General features: G+C 42.9%; 1 protein-coding gene across 1 annotated transcript in view; it reads left to right on the top strand.

Moving 5' to 3' along the window:
• The window catches only part of TBC1D32 (TBC1 domain family member 32), a 52,194-nt gene that overhangs the window by 15,148 nt on the left and 15,312 nt on the right, over window positions 1-21,734 (top strand). Inside the window, exons 8-24 of the mRNA XM_075264593.1 lie at window positions 199-296; window positions 381-442; window positions 1,621-1,756; window positions 3,304-3,363; window positions 3,584-3,680; window positions 4,589-4,726; window positions 5,817-5,909; window positions 6,037-6,179; window positions 6,694-6,818; window positions 8,256-8,457; window positions 9,351-9,433; window positions 9,838-9,976; window positions 11,421-11,508; window positions 18,894-19,012; window positions 19,624-19,743; window positions 19,869-19,957; window positions 21,367-21,489. Of these exons, the coding sequence (XP_075120694.1) occupies window positions 199-296; window positions 381-442; window positions 1,621-1,756; window positions 3,304-3,363; window positions 3,584-3,680; window positions 4,589-4,726; window positions 5,817-5,909; window positions 6,037-6,179; window positions 6,694-6,818; window positions 8,256-8,457; window positions 9,351-9,433; window positions 9,838-9,976; window positions 11,421-11,508; window positions 18,894-19,012; window positions 19,624-19,743; window positions 19,869-19,957; window positions 21,367-21,489 (1,915 nt within the window). The remainder of the gene's footprint in view (window positions 1-198; window positions 297-380; window positions 443-1,620; window positions 1,757-3,303; window positions 3,364-3,583; window positions 3,681-4,588; window positions 4,727-5,816; window positions 5,910-6,036; window positions 6,180-6,693; window positions 6,819-8,255; window positions 8,458-9,350; window positions 9,434-9,837; window positions 9,977-11,420; window positions 11,509-18,893; window positions 19,013-19,623; window positions 19,744-19,868; window positions 19,958-21,366; window positions 21,490-21,734) is intronic.

The following is a 21,734-nucleotide window of genomic DNA, read 5'->3' as shown; positions in this document are numbered from 1 at the left end:
AATGGAAATTTTAGCTTAATGTGTGCCTCAGTTGCTGATGTAATACCTTTGATACGTCTGGATTTTATTATATAAATAAATAAATATATATATATATATATATATATATATTTTTAGATTATTTTTTTTAATTTATTTTCTTGTCATTTTCTCATTTGTACTGTCATTTTAAAAAATACATTTACTTTTTTCTTGTAGCCAAACATTTAGAATCATCATTTATTTTAAACCATAAACCAATATCATTAACTGGCATTGACATCAATAACCCTGAAGTTGTCCGAACACTGAAAAAGGTAAAGTTATTTGATATTCTTCTTGTGTTAGTCATTTGTATTTGTGTTTTTTAGTAAATTTGTATCTGTAATCTCTTTTTATAGATTCGTCTTTTGAATGATTACCAGAAGGAAGTTCCATCCTTTTGGATCAGACATCCTGAGAAGTAAACGTCATAAAGCTTCCATCCTTATTATGCAGTAAATAATAACCGGGCATTATGAAGGAGAAATGTATACAATGCCATGTTTTTGTTTTTTGCTTTATTTATTATTAATGGACTGTGTTCACATAACATTTGAGACATATGTTCGCAAAATACGATACAACTCTCCTAGCCTATTCAGCTGAATACTGTGTGAGGATACATAGGTTTATATATATTTTTTTGCTTATATAGATAAGTGCAGTTCACTAAGGCAATCCAGAGAGGCAACCCACAAAAAACATGAGTGTAAGGGTAATTTATCATATGCAACCATATTCCTATATGGTGCCATATGTTTGAGACTTCTGTCAGAGGTATACAGTACATATAGAAATACTCCTGATATACATGTCTAATAGAAGTCTATAGGATGATGAAAACAGAGCCTTACAGAAGCATATTCAGCTTTATTTACAGACTAAAGCTAGTAGTAGATTCTAAATATAGGAACATTATAAAATTAGGTGCTGTACTCCTTGCATCCAATTGCCGTAATGACTTAAAAATTAAATACCGAAGCTGCATGGTGTGAACATAACCTTCCCAGGTAAATCTCAGCTGTTTGTTCACAGTTTAGATGGTCCTTGTTAGAAGTTGTGTGATGTTCTCCATGGTTACTATACTGAATGTTTCTAAGGATTCTAAGGAAACAATGTCAGATATTTGAAAATGACTTCCCTACATTTCCTGCTTAAACCACCTCTCTGGCATAATATATTATGTCTTAGTCTTCTAGTACAGAGCATATTAGTATAAAGTGAACGCCCCAGAATGGTGACCCAGCTGATCATGTGTTTGGTAGACCAACCTGCTGATTCAGACACCAGTCAGAAGTCACTTTTTCTATGTTACTTTATAAGAGCCTGGATCTTACAATTTCATAGATTTACATAGAAACCAGGAACTTCTGGCTGTCAAGTCCCTGAATTGGCAGGTTCTGCAGAAGACATGACCAACCTGGTTACAATTTGGAAGCTAAATAATGTGAATAATGCACTTAGTAAGTGCATTGTTTACCTGGCATTAATATGCCCTTCTAAAGAGCTGAGACATAGCACATTTTTCCAAAGTGGGGGTATAATATAATAATGTCTTACAGTGTCCAAACACTAAGTTAAATTTTTCCCCATAATTAGGTACATGGAAGAAATTATAGAGAGCACATTGTCTCTGTTATCAGTAACCCAGGAATCAACCTCGCAGATGCTCCTCGATCCAGTTTTCTACTTGTCGACGATCGACACTAAGGCTGTGTGGTTCAAGAAATGGATGGTAATGTATAGCAGTATATTACATAAAGCGGGCACATCTGTATTCAGTAATGTATGAGCTGACACATTTAGCGAAAGAACAAGTGATATGATTTTTTGTTAGTAATTCTTCAGAGCAGATGTGAGACAGGTAATTTTACTTGTATAATAGTATCCTTAATGGCTTACAACTTCAACTATATGGTGACAGCAACAAAAAATACAAACCCAAGGGCAACTGGGGAGTGGCAGGTCCCAAGATAACAGGAAGGTACCTTTGCTCGCAAGATACTGTTAATAGTGAGGCCCTGAAATATAGCTTGCTTGCTGCTGACAGTCAAAATGATTACTCTGGACATCACCAGAAGATTTTAGCCCTGGACTGGAAGAACAGCTGAATGTCACAAAGAAACATCAATAGTCTCCGCTCTTAAACTCCGTTCTTAATTCTCCCTGGCACCATATACACTACTGAAATTGTGCAGGAGATGTTGCACTCCTTACTGCAATACTCAGAGAGAGTGTGATTAGGTCAGCCAGAGCATAACCGCTCATACTGTGTTTCCCCGAAAATAAGACAGTGTCTTATATTAAATTATCTTCCTAAATATAGGACCTGTCTTATTTTCGGGGGACATCTTATTATGGAGCGACTGCCGGCAGTCATGCCGGCACTTCCTTAGAGGAGCGCCAGCATGACTGCCAATTGTAGGTAGTGTAGGGGAGGAAGGGGGAGGTATCCTACTTACCTTCCCCATCTTCGTAGCAGCGCTGGTGCTGCTGTTCGTAGCGGAAGTGGTGGGCGGGGCTAATTGAGGCTTCTGGAGGATGTGCCGGAGAGCCTCACTTCGTGGGCATTGCAGCCCGCTGGATGCTGTGTTTCGTGTGCACAGTAAAGCAGGCTGCTGCCTCTGCTGTATGCCGGCATCCTTTTGGATGAACTGGGAGATTGAACACCCCGCAACATATGCACAGCGGGCATCTCTCAGCTCATCCTACAGCAGCCAGAACAGTGGATACAACGGCAGAGGCAGCAGCCGGCATACCTGTGCACAGGGAACATCGTGCACAGTGTTCTGCCAGCTGCAATGATTTTTGGGGATGCCTTATTTTCCGGGGTGCCTTATATTAGGCAATTCAACAAAAAAAACAAAACATGCCATACTTTCGGGGGGTGACCTTTTTTTGGGGGGAAAACGGTACTTATAAGCCTATGTGCCTAATTATATAAGTCTCCCTATCTCAAATCTGCAGCAACTACAGGGGCAACATGGTGGCTCAGTGGTTAGCACTGTAGCCTTGCAGTACTGGAGTCCTGGGTTTGAATCCCGACAGGAACAACATCTGCAAGGAGTTTGTATGTTCTCCCCGTGTTTACGTGGATTTCCTCCCATTCTACAAAAAAAGACATACTGATAAAAAAAAATGTACATTGTGATCCCTATATGGGGATCACAATCTACATTAAAAAAAATCTGCAGCAACTAGATATTTTCATATACCTATTTTCAGCAGAATTACCATAGAAAATATTTTTTTCTGTGCTCTCTTTTGTTTACCCCCCCCCAGCACACTTATTATAGCAGGACTGTGGTGTTGCGTCTTCTGGAAAAGAAATATAAATCATTGGTGAGTACTTTTGTAACCGTTTGTAACACTCTAAAATCTAGTTGATTCTTCTCCCCACCTCCACAGAGTTGTGGGGTTCATGTTCAGCTACCGAACTACAGGCTGCTGTGTGCAGACTATAGAACATTTGTAGTTGTATTTGACTTTCTTTCAGTAAAAATGTAGGAATATGAATGTGTCGTTGATACAAGTCTAACTAAAGATGTGATGTGTATTCCAGACAATTGCAGCTATAGAGCAGTGCTTCAGTTATTATGAGTCTTCACAGTCAGGAGCTGACGAAAACACTAAAGGAACATCCACCCAGCCGTACCCTGGTGAGTATAATAATGACCTGTATGTGTGTTATATGTATTAGGGTTTTTTCTACGTTGTTCTCTTAATTGAATAGATGTAAAAGGCAAAATACAACATTCTTAGGGAGTGTTCACACTACAATTGGATGTCTGTTCATAACAGACATTAATGAAAACTAAGGCTGAATTCACACCAGCTCTCATTCTAAATTGGGGATTCTGTCCCTGAATCCACTTGAAAAATGCAAGAAGGATTTTTCTTGCTTAAGCGGATCCCAAACAAGATGCGAAGAACAGAATCCCAAGCGCTAGTGTGAACCTTGAGTAATGTTAATGTGCTCATTTTTTTTTAAACTAATCCATATAATGGATCAGTTAAAAAAAAAAAAAAAAAAAAAAAAAACTTTTTTGGGGGATTTTTTTTCCGTTTCTGATTTCTGAGCATGCGCAGCAAAAAACGGACATTATAATGTCCGTTCGCCATAGACAGTAATGTAAAAAAAAATAAAAGACTCTTTGTTCTTGTTTTGTCGGTTTTACAGTTTGTTTCCGGCCTATATTTGCGTACTGGCCAAAAAAATAAAAAAATAAATAAGAGTCTCTTGCTGTCTGTCATAAGCTCATTATTTTGAACAGACACAAAAGTCCTGCACCCCGCGTTATTATGCCCACAAAAACCCCCCAGACATGTGACAGATTTGGTGTAAATGGATACTAACGGACAACAGATTTATTTTGATAAAGAAAGCAGTAGAATAAGAAATTTTGTGTTCTTTATTCCATATTCATGCTCATAGTGTAGCATTTATAAAGACCAGACATTATAAGGTGTGGTAGAATCCACAAAACTCCATACAAATATAAGACCAGAATAAATGTAAAAAAAATAATGTCCTTTTTACTCAGCCATTTTTTGTCTTTGCTTCCAGGCATTAAACAGAAGACTTTCTACTCAAGGAAAGAGCTGCAGTACTTGTACTTTGTTCATTCACTCAATGTCCTTGGAAGGCTACTCATCTATAGACACGGCAGAAAACTGTTCCCCATAAAACTTAAAAACCGCAAAGGTAACCAAGCGTCACATTACGATTCAAAAGAAAGTATAAATAGGGCTTTAGCTACTTAAAGGTGTTATGCCACAAAGCATGTTTATACTTTATCCAAAGGTCAGAGGGTTCATAGCTGATTGGGAAGGGGAGGGTCTGATCGGTGAGAACCTTTCTGAACCTAAGGGGGGGTTTACCCACATTATGAATGCAGCCAGGCTAAATGTAGGTGTGTCCCTGGAGAATGAGACAAACAAGTGTTTAGATTCACTTCAGTGGGACTATCGGAGATGGCAGAGCGCTGTACTTTGAATTCCTGATCCCGAAATGATAGGAAGGCATGAAGAAAAAGGAAAAGACGGGACCATTGTTATACTCAGGGAAATGGAGTGGGTGCACTTTTATTATGCTCCCCATGGTGGGTTGTGTTTACAGAGCACAACCTTAGGCATTACTTGTTGGATTTTAGGCAAACTGGCTAGGATGCAGAGATGAAGGAGAACACTTTATCTGATTCTTGTTTTGCTTGTTGTAGACATATGATGTCAGCCAAGTTAAACAGGCTCTGGGCCATGTCATATTACCATGCCCCATCTGTAACACAAAATGGCAACCAATGCAGATTCTTTCTACTGTTCATCTCAGCGTTACCTATAGTCTGTAAATTTGGGAAGAGCTTATAAAACTAGGGAATGTTATTCTACTTTTTGATACAAAGTTAAAACAGCAACAGTACAAGGATCGGAGAAAGAATTGATAACTACTCAGCTTTTCTGCATAAAAACTTGTATGCTATTCAGCAAGAAACCCCCAACCTGAACTAACTAATCTATAGATCTTAGCAGATTTGCCAAATGCTGTACCCCCTACACCATGCTGCCTCACAGGCATGTGAAGCAGTGTTCTAACTATCACCATATTGGGAAATTTAATGACGAATTAAGATTCTATTTCTAGTTAGCAGTGATATCAAACCTGTGTGGTTACCCACCAATATGCCCTTATTCAAGCTTATTACATAAAGGATGATTGTTAGGAAATGTCAGACAGTATGGATTTGATGTTTCCTGCTTACATACTTGTGACGGACTTCGCAAAAATGGTGTTTCAGAGTCAGTGTCCCTGTGTGACCTGGTCGTGCTGTTTACCCGAATTATGTTGTATTGCCCAAATGGACAGAAAAGAGCACTTGGAGCCTATGCAGGTAAAGTTTGTAAAATTGCATACTGTTCTTGTATGTTTCCTTATGGAATTTCAGGCAGAGATTCCACTACCAAGATACATTTCTGTTATAAAACCATTGTAACATGCATTGATGTGTGTACTCCCAGGCAGCTATGCTCCAGCACATCTAGCTATGGAAGTTCTTAAAATGCTTTGCGATCGGAAAGAATGTGCCAGCGAATGTCTATACACTGGGGCTGTTATAGAGAGCCTGCTGTGTCCAATACAAAAGCTGCTGAAAGGAAAAAAGGTCAGTGCTGGAAATCACTCAAATTCAGTATACACATGTAACGTTTATAGAGTTATTCAGCACAGTACTGAATATACCTAGAATATTTGAGGCTCCCCTCTATTACTATTCTAGCATTGTTATTTGTTAGGGTTCTCTGTTTTGGACAATGCCTACTTGTAAGAGGTGAGACTCCCAACAATCAACTGTAACCTGTAAGGAAACCGGTCAGTTGGGAATACATTTTCCTGCAGTTCCATCACAAGGGAAAATGAAGCCTTACACAGTGGTCATTGTGCATGTAATTCAAGTCTTCCACAAGGAGACATTTTTTTAGTAACTGTTTTGCAATGAAGATCCTAAACAAAGGACACCCAATATAAAAGGGGTTGTCCAACTAATTTTTACTGATGCCCTACCTTCCGCATACGTCATCAATAAGATATTGGTGGGAATTTTAGCTCGTGTTCCCAAGGAACCTCAGTCTGATCTAGGAGAAATGTATAAGGTTGGTTTCATGATTTGTATGTTTCAGGTTCACCAGAATTGTGATGAATGCACGCTGACATTTCTTGCTGATATTTTGGCCAGGATTGCCTCTAATGAAGCTGGGCTCTCCTTGCTTCTCTATGGAGAAAAGCCAGATTCTAGCAAAGACAGGTATTGTATGCTGTAAAATTAGTCACCTGAAGCCGCTATTATGCCCCACAGTGGCCCACCCAACCACTAGTATGCCCTACAGTGGCCCCTGCAGCCTCTATTATGCCCCATATTGGCTCACCCAAACTCTATTATGCCCCATAGTAGCCCACCTATGAACTATTATTATATTCTGGGGTCTTTTCAGAACCAGGAGTATAATAACTGAAAACTCAGGTGAGGTGAAGAAACATAATAAACACTGTTACTAACTCACCTCTCCTGGATCCGGTGTTCTGAAAAGACCCTTGAGTATAATAATAGCGGTAGTTGTTGGGGTTCACGGCCTGGGCCTGCTCACAGCCACTTTTGCTTCCCCCTTCTGTCATGTAGCAGAAGGGGAAGCAGGGGTGGCCAAGAGCAGGCCCAGGGAGGTAGTTAAATAGGCCACTACCTCCTGGGGATACTTCAGCAGGTAGCGGTCTATTAAAAAAAACAAAAAAAAAACAGGGCTAACTACTCTTCGCTGCTGTAAATTCTTCTTTTTTCCTGCTTGGTTGCGTCATTGGTGGGCGGGGTTACATATGCAAAGCCAGCGAGATGCCGCTGGCCCTGCGTGCGCGCTCATAGATGGTGAGACCCGGCAGTCTCACCATCTGAATAGCAAATAGTGGCAGGAGCGATGCTGCTATTCCGCTCCTCCGCCCCCCCCTCCGGAATAGCAGCATCGCTCCTGCCGCTGCTGGCTTCATGCAGGGCAGGAGCGTAGCGATGTTGCAGGCACCCATGTGGGTGTCTAACACTCCCCGGCATCCGCCTCTCTATTACAGCGGATGCCGGGACTGTATTGGCGCCCCCTTCCCCCAAAGGACAAACTACCCCCCCCACCACCTCCAGGCTCGCTCCCGTGCACTTAGCCCCTCCTCCCTCCCCCCTCAGAGCAGCAGATACGTCACTTGACTTATGACCAGATAAGTCGAGGGATGTGTCAACAGAGAAATGAATAAAGTAAGATAGTGGACAAACAAAGCAGTTTTGCTGAAGCATTGTATTTAGGAAAAGTCTTACATTCACATTAACAAGCAGTATAGATAGGATCCTTGTGATGGGACAACCCCTTTAAGAGAATTATATTCTTAAAAAAAAAGTGTTATGACAGATGTGAATGGCCAGACCAGCTATTTCTTTATTAATGGAGGTGTTTTATATAAGAGTTTGTTGTTGTTATTGTACATTGGTTTTATATGGTGCATTGTTATATTTCACTTTTATATGTATGCATACACGTAGTCACCTTCCATTCTGTAAAAATGTATGGAGCATCTTTTTCATCATATCATGAGATAGTTTAATCTCTTCATGATGTCTGGTGTGTAAACTTTGCATATCTATCTCCAATATTGTATTATATGTGCTCATGTCACTGCCCAGTTGTAAGTCTTTCATATATCATTCCAGTACTGCAGGTGCTCACGTGATTGCCCAGTTTACCAAGAAACTTCTCAGTGATGATATTACCATCTTAACAGAGTCAGATCTACTGCCTGTATTAAAAGGATCATTCCTATTTGTATGTCGTCAGATGTATCAGACTTGTGAAGGCCTCCAAGTGTTAGCTCCTTACCAGTTACACTCGTGTATAGCAGGAGATTGGAGAAAGGTAAAGAATTTTCAATGAGTAGTTTTTGTCTCTGCCCCATTACATGGTTATGTTATTAACAGGAATTATATGTGTAAATTATTTCCTCAGTTTCTACCACACAAAACAAAGAAATAATAAATAGACAGAAAGTTAATGTGGTGGGAGGTTTTAGTATCTTAGAAAGTTCTTTACTTTGCAATAATACATTTCAGCTGAAATAAGAGAACTGTATTTAGTCTAACCCCAACCATAGCTGTTCATATATGTCTGGGAAGCCGTCCCCTGTCCAGTTTCTCCGGGGGCTGAGGACGAAAACCCAGCGGAATGACACAGAGCGCACAGGGGCGCAAGTGTGAATGCCCCCTAACCCCAGTTTGTTTGTTTTGAACCACAGCTCAGATTTAGAAATTTGTATTTAGATCACTATCGCCCAGCTCTAGGGTTTGTAACATGTTTACTTTTTGAGTCACTGTATTAAATATTGATTAAATATAGTTATTTATGATATTTTATTATTATAAGTGATCTCGGGTTATCTAGGATCAGCTTGTCTGATTTTGATTTATTTATATTAGTTATAATTACTATTATTTTTTTATTATTGTAATTCTTGTTATGAATTTCTATGTAGGTTTTTCTGTCTGCTTGAAAAGTCGGACATCTTTACGAACGGACACTTAAGGACAGGCACGGAGTGTAAAAGAACGCACCCAATCGCCATTTAAATGAATGAAAAATGTCACGGACACAGCTTGTGTCCGCTGCTAATGTCCGTGCAAGATTTTGGACGGACATTAGCAGTGGACACTAGCTGTCAGACAATGACGGTAGTGTGAACGCCCCCTTAGCGTTCTGCATCTTGACAAACTTCTAACATTCCAGAATACTGTACTACTCTTATTTGCTTACAGACTGTTTTAATCTCTGAAAGAACTCCAACACCTGTCGCAGGAGCTGTGTCACTTTCATCTGGAAGTCAGGATGTCCAAGGAACGTAAGTATATGTGCTAATGTAATGGCATTAAACATACCATTGTGAAAGTCTATGGCACACTGCTAAGAGTCTTGATTTCTCCACTTTTGCCTGCACTCCTAAAAAGCCACACTTATAATAAACACTTGACTAGTAAGATGACTTGGAGATACAGTACCATACTTATAGTTTTGTTGCTGTTATTCTCAAACATAAGGGGCTATACACTTGATCGACTTCTTCAACTCTCTATATGACATGTCTATATGTCTCTATGGGAAATGTAAGAGATAAAGGTGACTTCCACTATACTGAACTACTACTAGTGATGACTATTGTTCTTTAACATTTAAAAACATATGTTGTTTGCCCAGAGTTCATTTTCATTTCAACTGTGATTGTTTCTGCTCATATTTGTGTCTCAGAATGCTTTGGGAGGAATCTTTACTGGACAGCTTGCTAAATTTTGCTTCTACTCCAAGAGGACTTCTCCTTCTCCAACAAACTGGAGCTATCAATGAGTGCATACAATATATGTTTGGCAGATTTACAAAAAAACTGCAGGTAAGTTGACACTACAATGTTAGGGCTAGTTCACACGTAAAAACCGCCTGGCTTATTTTGGTCCCGAAAAAAACCGCTTTCTAATTAGGAAGCAGTTTTTTGCCCTTGAGGCATTTTTTGGAGCGTTTTCTGGAGCAGTTTTTAGTTAAAACTGCTTCAGAAAAAGCCATGCGGTTTTCCCCTCCCCTAAAGTGAATGGACTGTAAAAAAAAAAAAAAAATGCTAGGCGTTTTTGGTCACGTTTTTTTGCAAAAAAACGCTAGGCGTTTTTCACCTCCCATTCACTTCTAATGCTTTCCTCAGGTGGAGTCCGCCTGAAGAAAGGTAATGTCGCTTCTTTTTTCTGCTAGCAGTCTCCATAGACCACCATTGTATGGAGGCAGATTTTGAGGCGAAAGCTGCTGTCAAAATCTGCCTCATTGCTCCCGTGTGAACTAGCCCATAGATTTACAGGAAAACCATTTTATAAATGTACCTTTTAGGAAACATGATAAATATTGCCAAAATTCTTGACTTTTTTCAACTGTGTTGTCAATTTTTGAAATTAAGGGCCTTTCTAGAATGTCTATTAATGGGACCAGTTATAGAGAACAAGCGTTCACAGAAACATTTGTTAAAGATGAATGTGTGAAGTCCTATTAACCTGCCTGATACTTGAGTCTATTATCGGCAACTAGGGCTCCTAGAAATGCTCTTTGTTCATACTAGTCAATAATCAATGCAGCCGAATGGGTGAGAAATTATCACAAATAAGCACAAATTGATACTTTTATTGACGATTACAATCTATCCTGTGAATTATGGCCAGAGGAAATATAAGTCTTGTCAGGGCTTAGGAGCAGGTCCACTGCCAGGTGTAAGACATGCAAAGCACAGAAGTATACAGGAACACCATAACTCTAATAGTTGCCGATCAGTAACCCATAAACCCCCTTAAAAACATATTCCTAATTAAATCAATCTATATTCACAAGATCTTAGTGTTCATCACTGTGCTATGCATATGTTTGTATGTATTGTTATGTGAACAGTGGGAAAATAAGAAGTAGGTATTCAGGGCCATGTTTACTGAGGTGCTTATTTGTCTCAACATGTATGTGGCATGCATACTGTATGTGTATGAGATTGGGAGGAATAGCTGTCATTTGAATGAGTGCTTGGATGGAAATTATGTAAGTTGTTTGGCCACTTTTACTAATGGTTTTGGATCTGTGATTAATAAATGGCAGCCTATGAGATGTAGAGCTGCAATAAGGATGCGATAGCTCAGCTGCACTAACTAGTCACACAAGCACCCTTATGGAGCAGGCTTAAAAGGTAGTCCTAACTAGGTACCTGGGATGTTGGATATGAATTAAGTGTTTATCGTGTGTTAATGTCAGGTGCATATTTCATATTTCTACTGCTTAGTATTTACACATATTATTAAAAAATTTTTTTGTAGGTTAACAGAAGTGAAAAATTTGGCTATGGGGTTTTGGTCACGCAAATAGCGGCAACAGCGCCAGGTGCTGTAGCCCTGCAAAAGTCAGGTAATATTTGTAAAAATCAGTTGGTTGAGATATTATGATTATTATTCTGTAATTAGTGTATCTCGTGGTGCACAATATGGCGCTCACTTGGTCATGACTATGCAGTCTGCAGTGGCTGATAGGATACTTTCCTGATCGGCCCTCATAGCACAGCTACCCAGCCACACCGTCCCGTTTGTTTGCTGGGTAGAAAGCATTCACACTACAGCAAACAAGAAGTACAGCAACTGAACAGAGGAATATAGATCCCACTGACACGCAATTCCATTAGTGTTAGAGATGAGCGAACAGTGTTCTATCGAACTCATGTTCGATCGGATATTAGGCTGTTCGGCATGTTCGAATCGAATCGAACACCGCGTGGTAAAGTGCGCCATTACTCGATTCCCCTCCCACCTTCCCTGGCGCCTTTTTTGCTCCAATAACAGCGCAGGGTAGGTGGGACAGGAACTAAGACACCGGTGACGTTGAAAAAAGTAGGCAAAACCCATTGGCTGCCGAAAACATGTGACCTCTAATTTAAAAGAACAGCGCCGCCCAGCTTCGCGTCATTCTGAGCTTGCAATTCACCGGGGACGGAGGTTTCCGTCCAGTTAGCTAGGGCTTAGATTCTGGGTAGGCAGGGACAGGCTAGGATAGGAAGGAGAAGACAACCAACAGTTCTTATAAGAGCTAAATTCCAGGGAGAAGCTTGTCAGTGTAACGTGGCACTGACGGGCTCAATCGCCGCAACCCAGCTTTCCCAGGATCCTGAATGGAACACACTGACAGTGTATTCCCGTATACCCCATATATACACCCCAAATCCCCGTTCCAACGGTGTGCCCCCCCACCTTCACCTCAGAAATACCCTGCAAGTCCCCTAGCAATAGAATTGGGGCTATATACACCCACTATTTTTGCTACTGGTATATAGTGCCATTGTCTGACTGGGAATTCAAAGAATATATTGGGGTTACGTGCACCCACAATTTTTGCTACTGGTATATAGTGCCATTGTCTCACTGGGAATTCAAAGAATATATTGGGGTTACGTGCACCCACAATTTTTGCTACTGGTATATAGTGCCATTGTCTGACTGGGAATTCAAAGAATATATTGGGGTTACAAATACCCTCATTTCTTGCTACTGCCATATAGTGCCATTGTCTGACTGGGAATTCAAAGAATATATTGGGGTTACAAATACCCTCATTTCTTGCTACTGCCATATAGTGCCAGTTTCTGACTGGTAATTCAAAGAATATATTGGGGTTATAAATACCCTCATTTCTTGCTACTGGTATATAGTGCCATTGTCTGACTGGGAATTCAAAGAATATATTGGGGTTATAAATACCCTCATTTCTTGCTACTGGTATATAGTGCCATTGTCTGACTGGGAATTCAAAGAATATATTGGGGTTACAAATACCCTCATTTCTTGCTACTGCCATATAGTGCCAGTTTCTGACTGGTAATTCAAAGAATATATTGGGGTTATGTGCACCCACAATTTTTGCTACTGGTATATAGTGCCATTGTCTGACTGGGAATTCAAAGAATATATTGGGGTTACAAATACCCTCATTTCTTGCTACTGGTATATAGTGCCATTGTCTGACTGGGAATTCAAAGAATATATTGGGGTTACAAATACCCTCATTTCTTGCTACTGCCATATAGTGCCAGTTTCTGACTGGTAATTCAAAGAATATATTGGGGTTACGTGCACCCACAATTTTTGCTACTGGTATATAGTGCCATTGTCTGACTGGGAATTCAAAGAATATATTGGGGTTACAAATACCCTCATTTCTTGCTACTGCCATATAGTGCCAGTTTCTGACTGGTAATTCAAAGAATATATTGGGGTTATAAATACCCTCATTTCTTGCTACTGGTATATAGTGCCATTGTCTGACTGGGAATTCAAAGAATATATTGGGGTTACAAATACCCTCATTTCTTGCTACTGCCATATAGTGCCAGTTTCTGACTGGTAATTCAAAGAATATATTGGGGTTATAAATACCCTCATTTCTTGCTACTGGTATATAGTGCCATTGTCTGACTGGGAATTCAAAGAATATATTGGGGTTACGTGCACCCACAATTTTTGCTACTGGTATATAGTGCCAATTTCTAACTGGGAATTCAAAATGCGCAAGGCTCCCGGAAAGGGACGTGGACGAGGCCGTGGGCGAGGTCGGGGGAATGGTTCTGGGGAGCAAGGTAGCAGTGAAGCCACAGGGCGTCCCGTGCCTACTCCTGTGGGGCAGCAAGCATTGCGCCACTCCACAGTGCCAGGGTTGCTTGCCACATTAACTAAACTGCAGGGTACAAACCTTAGTAGGCCCGAGAACCAGGAACAGGTCTTGCAATGGCTGTCAGAGAACGCTTACAGCACATTGTCCAGCAGCCAGTCAGACTCTGCCTCCTCTCCTCCTATTACCCAACAGTCTTGTCCTCCTTCCTCCCAAAATTCCCAAGCTTCACAGAACAATAACCCCAACTGTCCCTGCTCCCCAGAGCTGTTCTCCGCTCCTTTCATTGTCCCTCAACCTGCCTCTCCACGTCACGATTCCACGAACCTAACAGAGGAGCATCTGTGTCCAGATGCTCAAACACTAGAGTCTCCTCCATCTCCGTTCGATTTGGTGGTGGATGACCAGCAACCCACCCTCATCGACGATGATGTGACGCAGTTGCCGTCAGGGCATCCAGTTGACCGGCGCATTGTGCGGGAGGAGGAGATGAGACAGGAGTTGGAAGAGGAAGTGGTGGATGATGAGGACACTGACCCGACCTGGACAGGGGGGATGTCAAGCGGGGAAAGTAGTGTGGATGTTGAGGCAGGTGCAGCACCAAAAAGGGTAGCTAGAGGCAGAGGTCAGCAGCTTAGGCGAAGCCAGGCCACTCCCGGAATCTCCCAAGATGTTCCAGTTCGTACCCAGCCCCGAAAAACTCCCACCTCGAGGGCACGTTTCTCGAAGGTGTGGAGTTTTTTCAAGGAATGCGCCGAGGACAGATATAGTGTTGTCTGCACAATTTGCCTCTCGAAATTGATTAGGGGCTCTGAGAAGAGCAACCTGTCCACCACTTCAATGCGCCGTCATTTGGAATCCAAGCACTGGAATCAGTGGCAGGCAGCAACGGCAGGACAAAGGCCGCCTGCTGTTCACGCCACTGCCACTGCCTCTGCCTCTGCCACTGCCACTGCTGACTGTGCTGGCGATGCACTCCAGAGGACGAGCCAGGACACCACTTCATCTGCCTCCGCCACTTTGTTGACTTCTCCCTCATCCTCCCCTGTTCCTGTCTTATCTCCTTCTCCTTCACCATCAAAGGCACCATCAGGCGCTTCTTTACAACAACCCACCATCTCTCAGACATTGGAGCGGCGGCAGAAATACACTACTAACCACCCACACGCGCAAGCCTTGAACGCCAACATCGCTAAACTGCTGGCCCAGGAGATGTTGGCGTTCCGGCTTGTTGAAACTCCCGCCTTCCTGGACCTGATGGCAACTGCGGCACCTCGCTATACCGTCCCTAGCCGTCACTACTTCTCCCGGTGTGCCGTCCCCGCCTTGCACCAGCACGTGTCACTCAACATCAGGCGGGCCCTTAGTTCCGCGCTTTGCACAAAGGTCCACTTGACCACCGACGCGTGGACAAGTGCATGCGGACAGGGACGCTACATTTCACTGACGGCACACTGGGTGAATGTAGTTGAGGCTGGGACTGCTTCCCAAACTGGCCCGGTGTACCTCGTTTCCCCGCCTAACATTCCTGGCAGGGACACGAGAAGAACACTCCCCTCCTCCTCCTCCTCTACCGCCTCCTCCTCCGCCACCGCCTCCTCCTCCGCCACCGCCTCCTCCTCCGCTGTTAGATTGACCCCAGCTACGAGTTGGAAACGTTGCAGCACTGGCGTTGGTAGACGTCAGCAGGCTGTGCTGAAGCTGATCAGCTTGGGGGACAGACAGCACACTGCCTCCGAGGTGAGGGATGCCCTCCTCGATTAGACGGCAATATGGTTTGAGCCGCTGCACCTGGGCCCAGGCATGGTCGTTTGTGATAACGGCCGGAACCTGGTAGCAGCTCTGGAGCTTGCCGGACTCCAACATGTTCCATGCCTGGCCCACGTCTTCAACCTAGTGGTGCAATGTTTCCTAAAGAGCTACCCCAATGTTCCAGAGCTACTGGTGAAAGTGCGGCGCATGTGCGCCCACTTTCGCAAGTCGACAGTAGCCGCTGCTAGCTTAAAATCTCTCCAGCAACGCCTGCATGTGCCACAACACCGGCTTTTGTGCGACGTCCCCACACGCTGGAACTCAACGTTTCAGATGTTGAATAGAGTGGTTGAGCAGCAGAGACCTTTGATGGAATACCAGCTACAAAACCCTAGGGTGCCACAAAGTCAGCTGCCTCAGTTTCACATCCATGAGTGGCCATGGATGAGAGACCTTTGTGACATCCTACGGGTCTTTGAGGAGTCCACAAGGAGGGTGAGCTCTGAGGATGCGATGGTGAGCCTTACAATCCCGCTCTTGTGTGTTCTGAGAGAATCCCTGATTGACATCAGGGATAACTCAGATCACACAGAGGAGTTAGGGATAGCATCCGATCCGTCACAGCTGGAGAGTAGGTCCACACATCTGTCCGCTTCACTGCGTTTAATGGAGGAGGAGGAGGAGGAAGAAGAGTTGTCCGATGATGTGATGGTGATACAGGAGGCTTCCGGGCAACTTCGAATCGTCCCATTGTTGCAGCGCGGATGGGTAGACATGGAGGATGAGGAGGAAATGGAGATTGAACTTTCCGGTGGGGCCAGAGGAGTCATGCCAACTAACACTGTGGCAGACATGGCTGAGTTCATGTTGGGGTGCTTTACAACCGACAAGCGTATTGTCAAAATCATGGAGGACAACCAGTACTGGATCTTTGCTATCCTTGACCCCCGGTATAAAAACAACATCTCGTCTTTTATTCCGGTAGAGGGGAGGGCCAATCGCATCAATGCTTGCCACAGGCAATTGGTGCAGAATATGATGGAGATGTTTCCAGCATGTGACGTTGGCGGCAGGGAGGGCAGTTCCTCCAGTAGGCAACCAAGTTCTCACCGGTCCACACAAACGAGGGGCACACTGTCTAAGGTCTGGGACACCTTGATGGCACCCCCTCGCCAAAGTGCCGCCACGGAGGGTCCTAGTGTCACCAGGCGTGAGAAGTATAGGCGCATGTTGCGGGAATACCTTTCCGACCACAGCCCTGTCCTCTCCGACCCCTCTGCGCCCTACACGTATTGGGTGTCGAAGTTGGACCTGTGGCTTGAACTTGCCCTATATGCCTTGGAGGTGCTGTCCTGTCCTGCCGCCAGCGTCCTATCTGAGAGGGTGTTCAGTGCAGCCGGTGGCATCATCACTGACAAGCGCACCCGTCTGTCAGCTGAGAGTGCCGACCGGCTCACTTTGATAAAAATGAACCACCACTGGATAGAGCCTTCATTTTTGTGCCCACCTGTGTAAAGCACCCCAACATGAAACTCCATGTCTGTACTCAACCTTTCCAATTCCTCCGCATCCTCATACTCATCCACCATAAGCGTTGCACAATTCTGCTAATACTAGGCTCCCTCCACCCTGATTTCCCCCAACTCTGCTGGTTAGAGGCTCCCTCCACCCTGATTTCCACCAACTCTGCTGGTTAGAGGCTCCCTCCACCATGAATTGGTCCAAACTGGGGTTTTTAGAGGCTCCCTCCACCATGAATTTGCCCAAACTGGGCTGTTTAGAGGCTCCCTCCACCATGAATTGGTCCAAACTGGGGTTTTTAGAGGCTCCCTCCACCATGAATTGGTCCAAACTGGGCTGTTTAGAGGCTCCCTCCACCATGAATTGGTCCAAACTGGGGTTTTTAGAGGCTCCCTCCACCATGAATTGGTCCATACTGGGCTGGTTAGAGGCTCCCTCCACCATGAATTTGCCCAAACTGGGCTGTTTAGAGGCTCCCTCCACCATGAATTGGTCCAAACTGGGGTTTTTAGAGGCTCCCTCCACCATGAATTGGTCCAAACTGGGCTGGTTAGAGGCTCCCTCCACCATGAATTTGCCCAAACTGGGCTGTTTAGAGGCTCCCTCCACCATGAATTGGTCCAAACTGGGGTTTTTAGAGGCTCCCTCCACCATGAATTGGTCCAAACTGGGCTGTTTAGAGGCTCCCTCCACCATGAATTGGTCCAAACTGGGGTTTTTAGAGGCTCCCTCCACCATGAATTGGTCCAAACTGGGGTTTTTAGAGGCTCCCTCCACCATGAATTTGCCCAAACTGAGCTGTTTAGAGGCTCCCTCCATCATGAATTGGTCCAAACTGGGGTTTTTAGAGGCTCCCTCCACCATGAATTGGTCCAAACTGGGGTTTTTAGAGGCTCCCTCCACCATGAATTGGTCCAAACTGGGGTTTTTAGAGGCTCCCTCCACCATGAATTGGTCCAAACTGGGGTTTTTAGAGGCTCCCTCCACCATGAATTTGCCCAAACTTTGCTGGTTAGAGGCTCAATCCACCCTGATTTTCAAAACAAATGTTGGTGCCAACCTCAACTTACTACACGGGCCAAATTCACTGCTGGTGACAAGCTCTCCTCACTGCAAGTGCCAAATACACATGTTTCAAGGTGTTTTCCTACTGTCAGAGAGGTGGTATTGAGTGTGTAAAGTGTGTAGTTGTTAGGCTGTGATGTTGGGGTAATAGAGGGTCTTTGGTGTGTTAGATGCCCCCAGACATGCTTCCCCTGCTGTCCCAGTGTCATTCCAGAGGTGTTGGCATCATTTCCTGGGGTGTCATAGTGGACTTGGTGACCCTCCAGACACGGATTTGGGTTTCCCCCTTAACGAGTATCTGTTCCCCATAGACTATAATGGGGTTCGAAACCCGTTCGAACACACGAACATTGAGCGGCTGTTCGAATCGAATTTCGAACCTCGAACATTTTAGTGTTCGCTCATCTCTAATTAGTGTGAGGAATATGATTCTTGTCAATATACCACAGACTTTTCACTACTTAACCAATACAGCGCCATACATTGCATAGCGGCTGTGCTTGGTGTTGCACTCCAGCACCGTTCAGGGAAATTGGACTAAGTAAGACCATAGAACCAATTGACATGATGTCACTGGCCTGAGAAAAAGAAGGCAAGTGCTCTTCAAACAGCTGATCAGTGTATGTCCCAGGTGTTGGACCTTATCCTAAGGATAGTCAGTATCATAGCCCTTGTTGAAGAAATATAAAAATGAGTAGAACTCTAGACATGTGAGATGAAGATCATGAGACAGGGTCTTTTTTAAAGCACAAAGTTGAGGTGTTAATGGTCACTGACTATTTTTGTTGACATTTGTGCAGGCTTCATCCAAGCTTTTGTCTCTGAGCTGTGGGCCTCACTTGAATGTGGAAGGGATGATGTTAGGGTTATTCATCCCAAACCTACCCCTGTGGATCCTATTGACAGGAGCTGCCAAAAGGTAAATGTGCACTTTAAGAAATTACTAAGGGCAAGTTCAAACTACCGTTACTCAAGTCCGTAGCTATCTTCTGTCGTAGGATGACAGCAACGGACTTTAGCTATCACAGAGAATGGTCATAGATTGATTCTGTGTCCGTTCCCATTGACATTAAAGTTTGTTGCTGTCATCCTATGACGGAAGACAGCTACGGACCTTAATAACAGTAGTGTGATCTCTCCCTAACTGAAAATAATAGAAGTTGTCGTGTTTGGTGTTTATTCATCCCAATAGCAGCAGTAATGTGCTGGCATTTCCCAGTGACTTGACAAGGCTGCACGAGTCTGTCACTCTACTGTATGTTGGTATCCCTAGAGCATTCCCTAAGGAATTTATATGTTTGTTATACTGTATTTTACATGTATGTGTGCAGGAACATGTCAAGTTTGTTTGGATGTTAGAGCATGCCAACCATCCATATATACTCATATACTGTACAGTTATTTGCTTCAGTTCTATTATATTTTGCATATCTACAATTTTTTTTGCTATTGTTTTAGAGATGTATAATTCTGTTTAACTGTATATCATTCTATCAAAGTTTATAGATTTCTGAATTTATCCCAATCTAGTCTTTTCTGGCCTTGCTAAACCTACTGTCATCTTATCATGCCGTTTATGAGCTACTAGGGAAGCAACAATTGCCATCAAAAGAAGAATACTCTCTCCGTGAATTCCCTTCATCTTTTGTTGTAAGTACAAGTTGTGAAAAATTCCAGTTATCAATATCAACTTTTATAATTGTATTTTTAGACTTAGTTATAATCCTGCTACAACAAAATAGTTTACACACTATTGTCTCTTTTTCTTCTTCAAGGATGTGTTTGATCGGCTTGTCATTGTGAATTCGGTTGCTAAAATCAATTCATTATTTAACTATGATCAGTCACACATTTTTGGATTAAGGTAAGGGGAAATATTGTTATGAATCTGCTTTTATATGGGTCTAGGGGAGATTATAGGATACCATACAGTGCTGTTGTGTATTGCAGGATTTCATGTTTTAGAGGCACTGTAGAAAATTCACTAAAAATCTATGCCACTTTTTGGCCTAAAAAAAGTCACAAACCAGTGGTGTACAAGTGTTTAATGGTACTTGCAACAGTTGAAAGTTGTAGTATTATTACATCATTTAGATCTAGGGGCATACTGTTTATCCTTGTATAGACTGAAAGTAGGGAGATTTATTTATTAGGGAATGTTTCCTGGTAAAAGGGTATGCAAATTAGCTCTCATCTAGGAGGTCAAAAGCTGCCTATAGTGTCACCTATTGGCATATCATAGAAGGTGAGAAAAGGTGCCTAAATTAGAAAGAGTAACAGACAAAGGATCCCAAGTTCAGAAGCATAATAATAATAAAATATAACTTTTAATCAGTTGTATTAAAAACAAACGGACATCCAAATTATACACTCTTGGTGTAGACCACTAATACCCACAGAGTATCACAAAGGTCCAGTGTATAGGAATGGATATACAATGTATTTCCCAATGTTCAAGATCCACTCATCCACATAGTTGGTAAAGCAAATGTGTGTAAGTTTGTTCTGGAGCGTACACAGGCGATCCGTGGGTAATTTGACCACCAGGCCGCTGTAATACACTCTCGATAGTCTCGCACAAAATGCTCTCCTATGTTCAGTGCAGCTGCTCGAGGGGAGACTGATGACATGTCTTGCAGAGTGATGGATATTGAAGCAACAGACTCCTGATATAAAGAATGCTCCTGCTTTTATATATCACTTCTATCCCAGTTGCTTTAACTATGAAAAAAACTCCCTAAGATCTAAATGAAAGGGGATGCAGTTAGTATTTGCCCTGTCCCCCAGGGGGGCACCATATAGAATAGTCAGTGGGGGATGTAAATCTCTAGAGTGTCTGACTACCAAAGCAGGGTCCAGACACACTACCAGGTAAATTGATCCAGCCCCATTAGTGCAGCAGTTTGCCTGCCTTCACTCTGAAGTGAAAAGGCCCTAGCTATCATTATAAGAATGGCCATCACTTTGATTCCAGATTATAGAAACTAATAGCTAGCTAGCTGTCATAAACAAAAACTCGTACATAGATGAGTCCCTTATATATAGCACAAGTGACATATAGGCTAGCTACCTCAAATAAGTGGCACTAAAGCAGCAGTTCATGTCCTCCTGGGTAGGAGCTGGTTTGCATACTCTATGCTTATTTCTCATCGCAATGTACAGACTGGGTGGTATTTGTACTGGTGTCCTGCTTTGAAACCTATTTAATTGTAATGTCTCTAATAAAAGTGACAATGCATATGGCAAACATTGTTTATTTTCTTTCATTTTCAGATTATTCAATGTCTTGTGCTGTAACCTAGATGCTCTGTTACTTCTGGAGTCCCAATACAAAGTATGCGAAATGCTTTTTAATGCCCAAAGGGAAAACACTGCAGACTCCTCCACAGGTTCACAGTAAGTGACGGGGAATAATATCCAGGTTGAACATGGGTTCTACTACACTGGCCGATTCCGCAAAGTCCAGTGTCAATCAACAAGGAACATAATGATCTATTTACATAGCCAGATCCTACTAATATTATAAGTGTGAAAGTTTGTGTGCTTGGATGTTTGGATGTTTGTGAGTTTGGATGTTTGTTCCTCAATCACGCTAAAACGCCTGGACGTATTTGCGTGCAATTTTCCACAAACATAGTTTT

This window comes from Leptodactylus fuscus, chromosome 2, assembly GCF_031893055.1.
Source record: "Leptodactylus fuscus isolate aLepFus1 chromosome 2, aLepFus1.hap2, whole genome shotgun sequence".
Classification (NCBI taxonomy): Eukaryota; Metazoa; Chordata; class Amphibia; order Anura; family Leptodactylidae; genus Leptodactylus; species Leptodactylus fuscus.
Note: the sequence above shows the minus strand (reverse complement) of the source record. Positions and strands in the feature narration are given on the sequence as shown.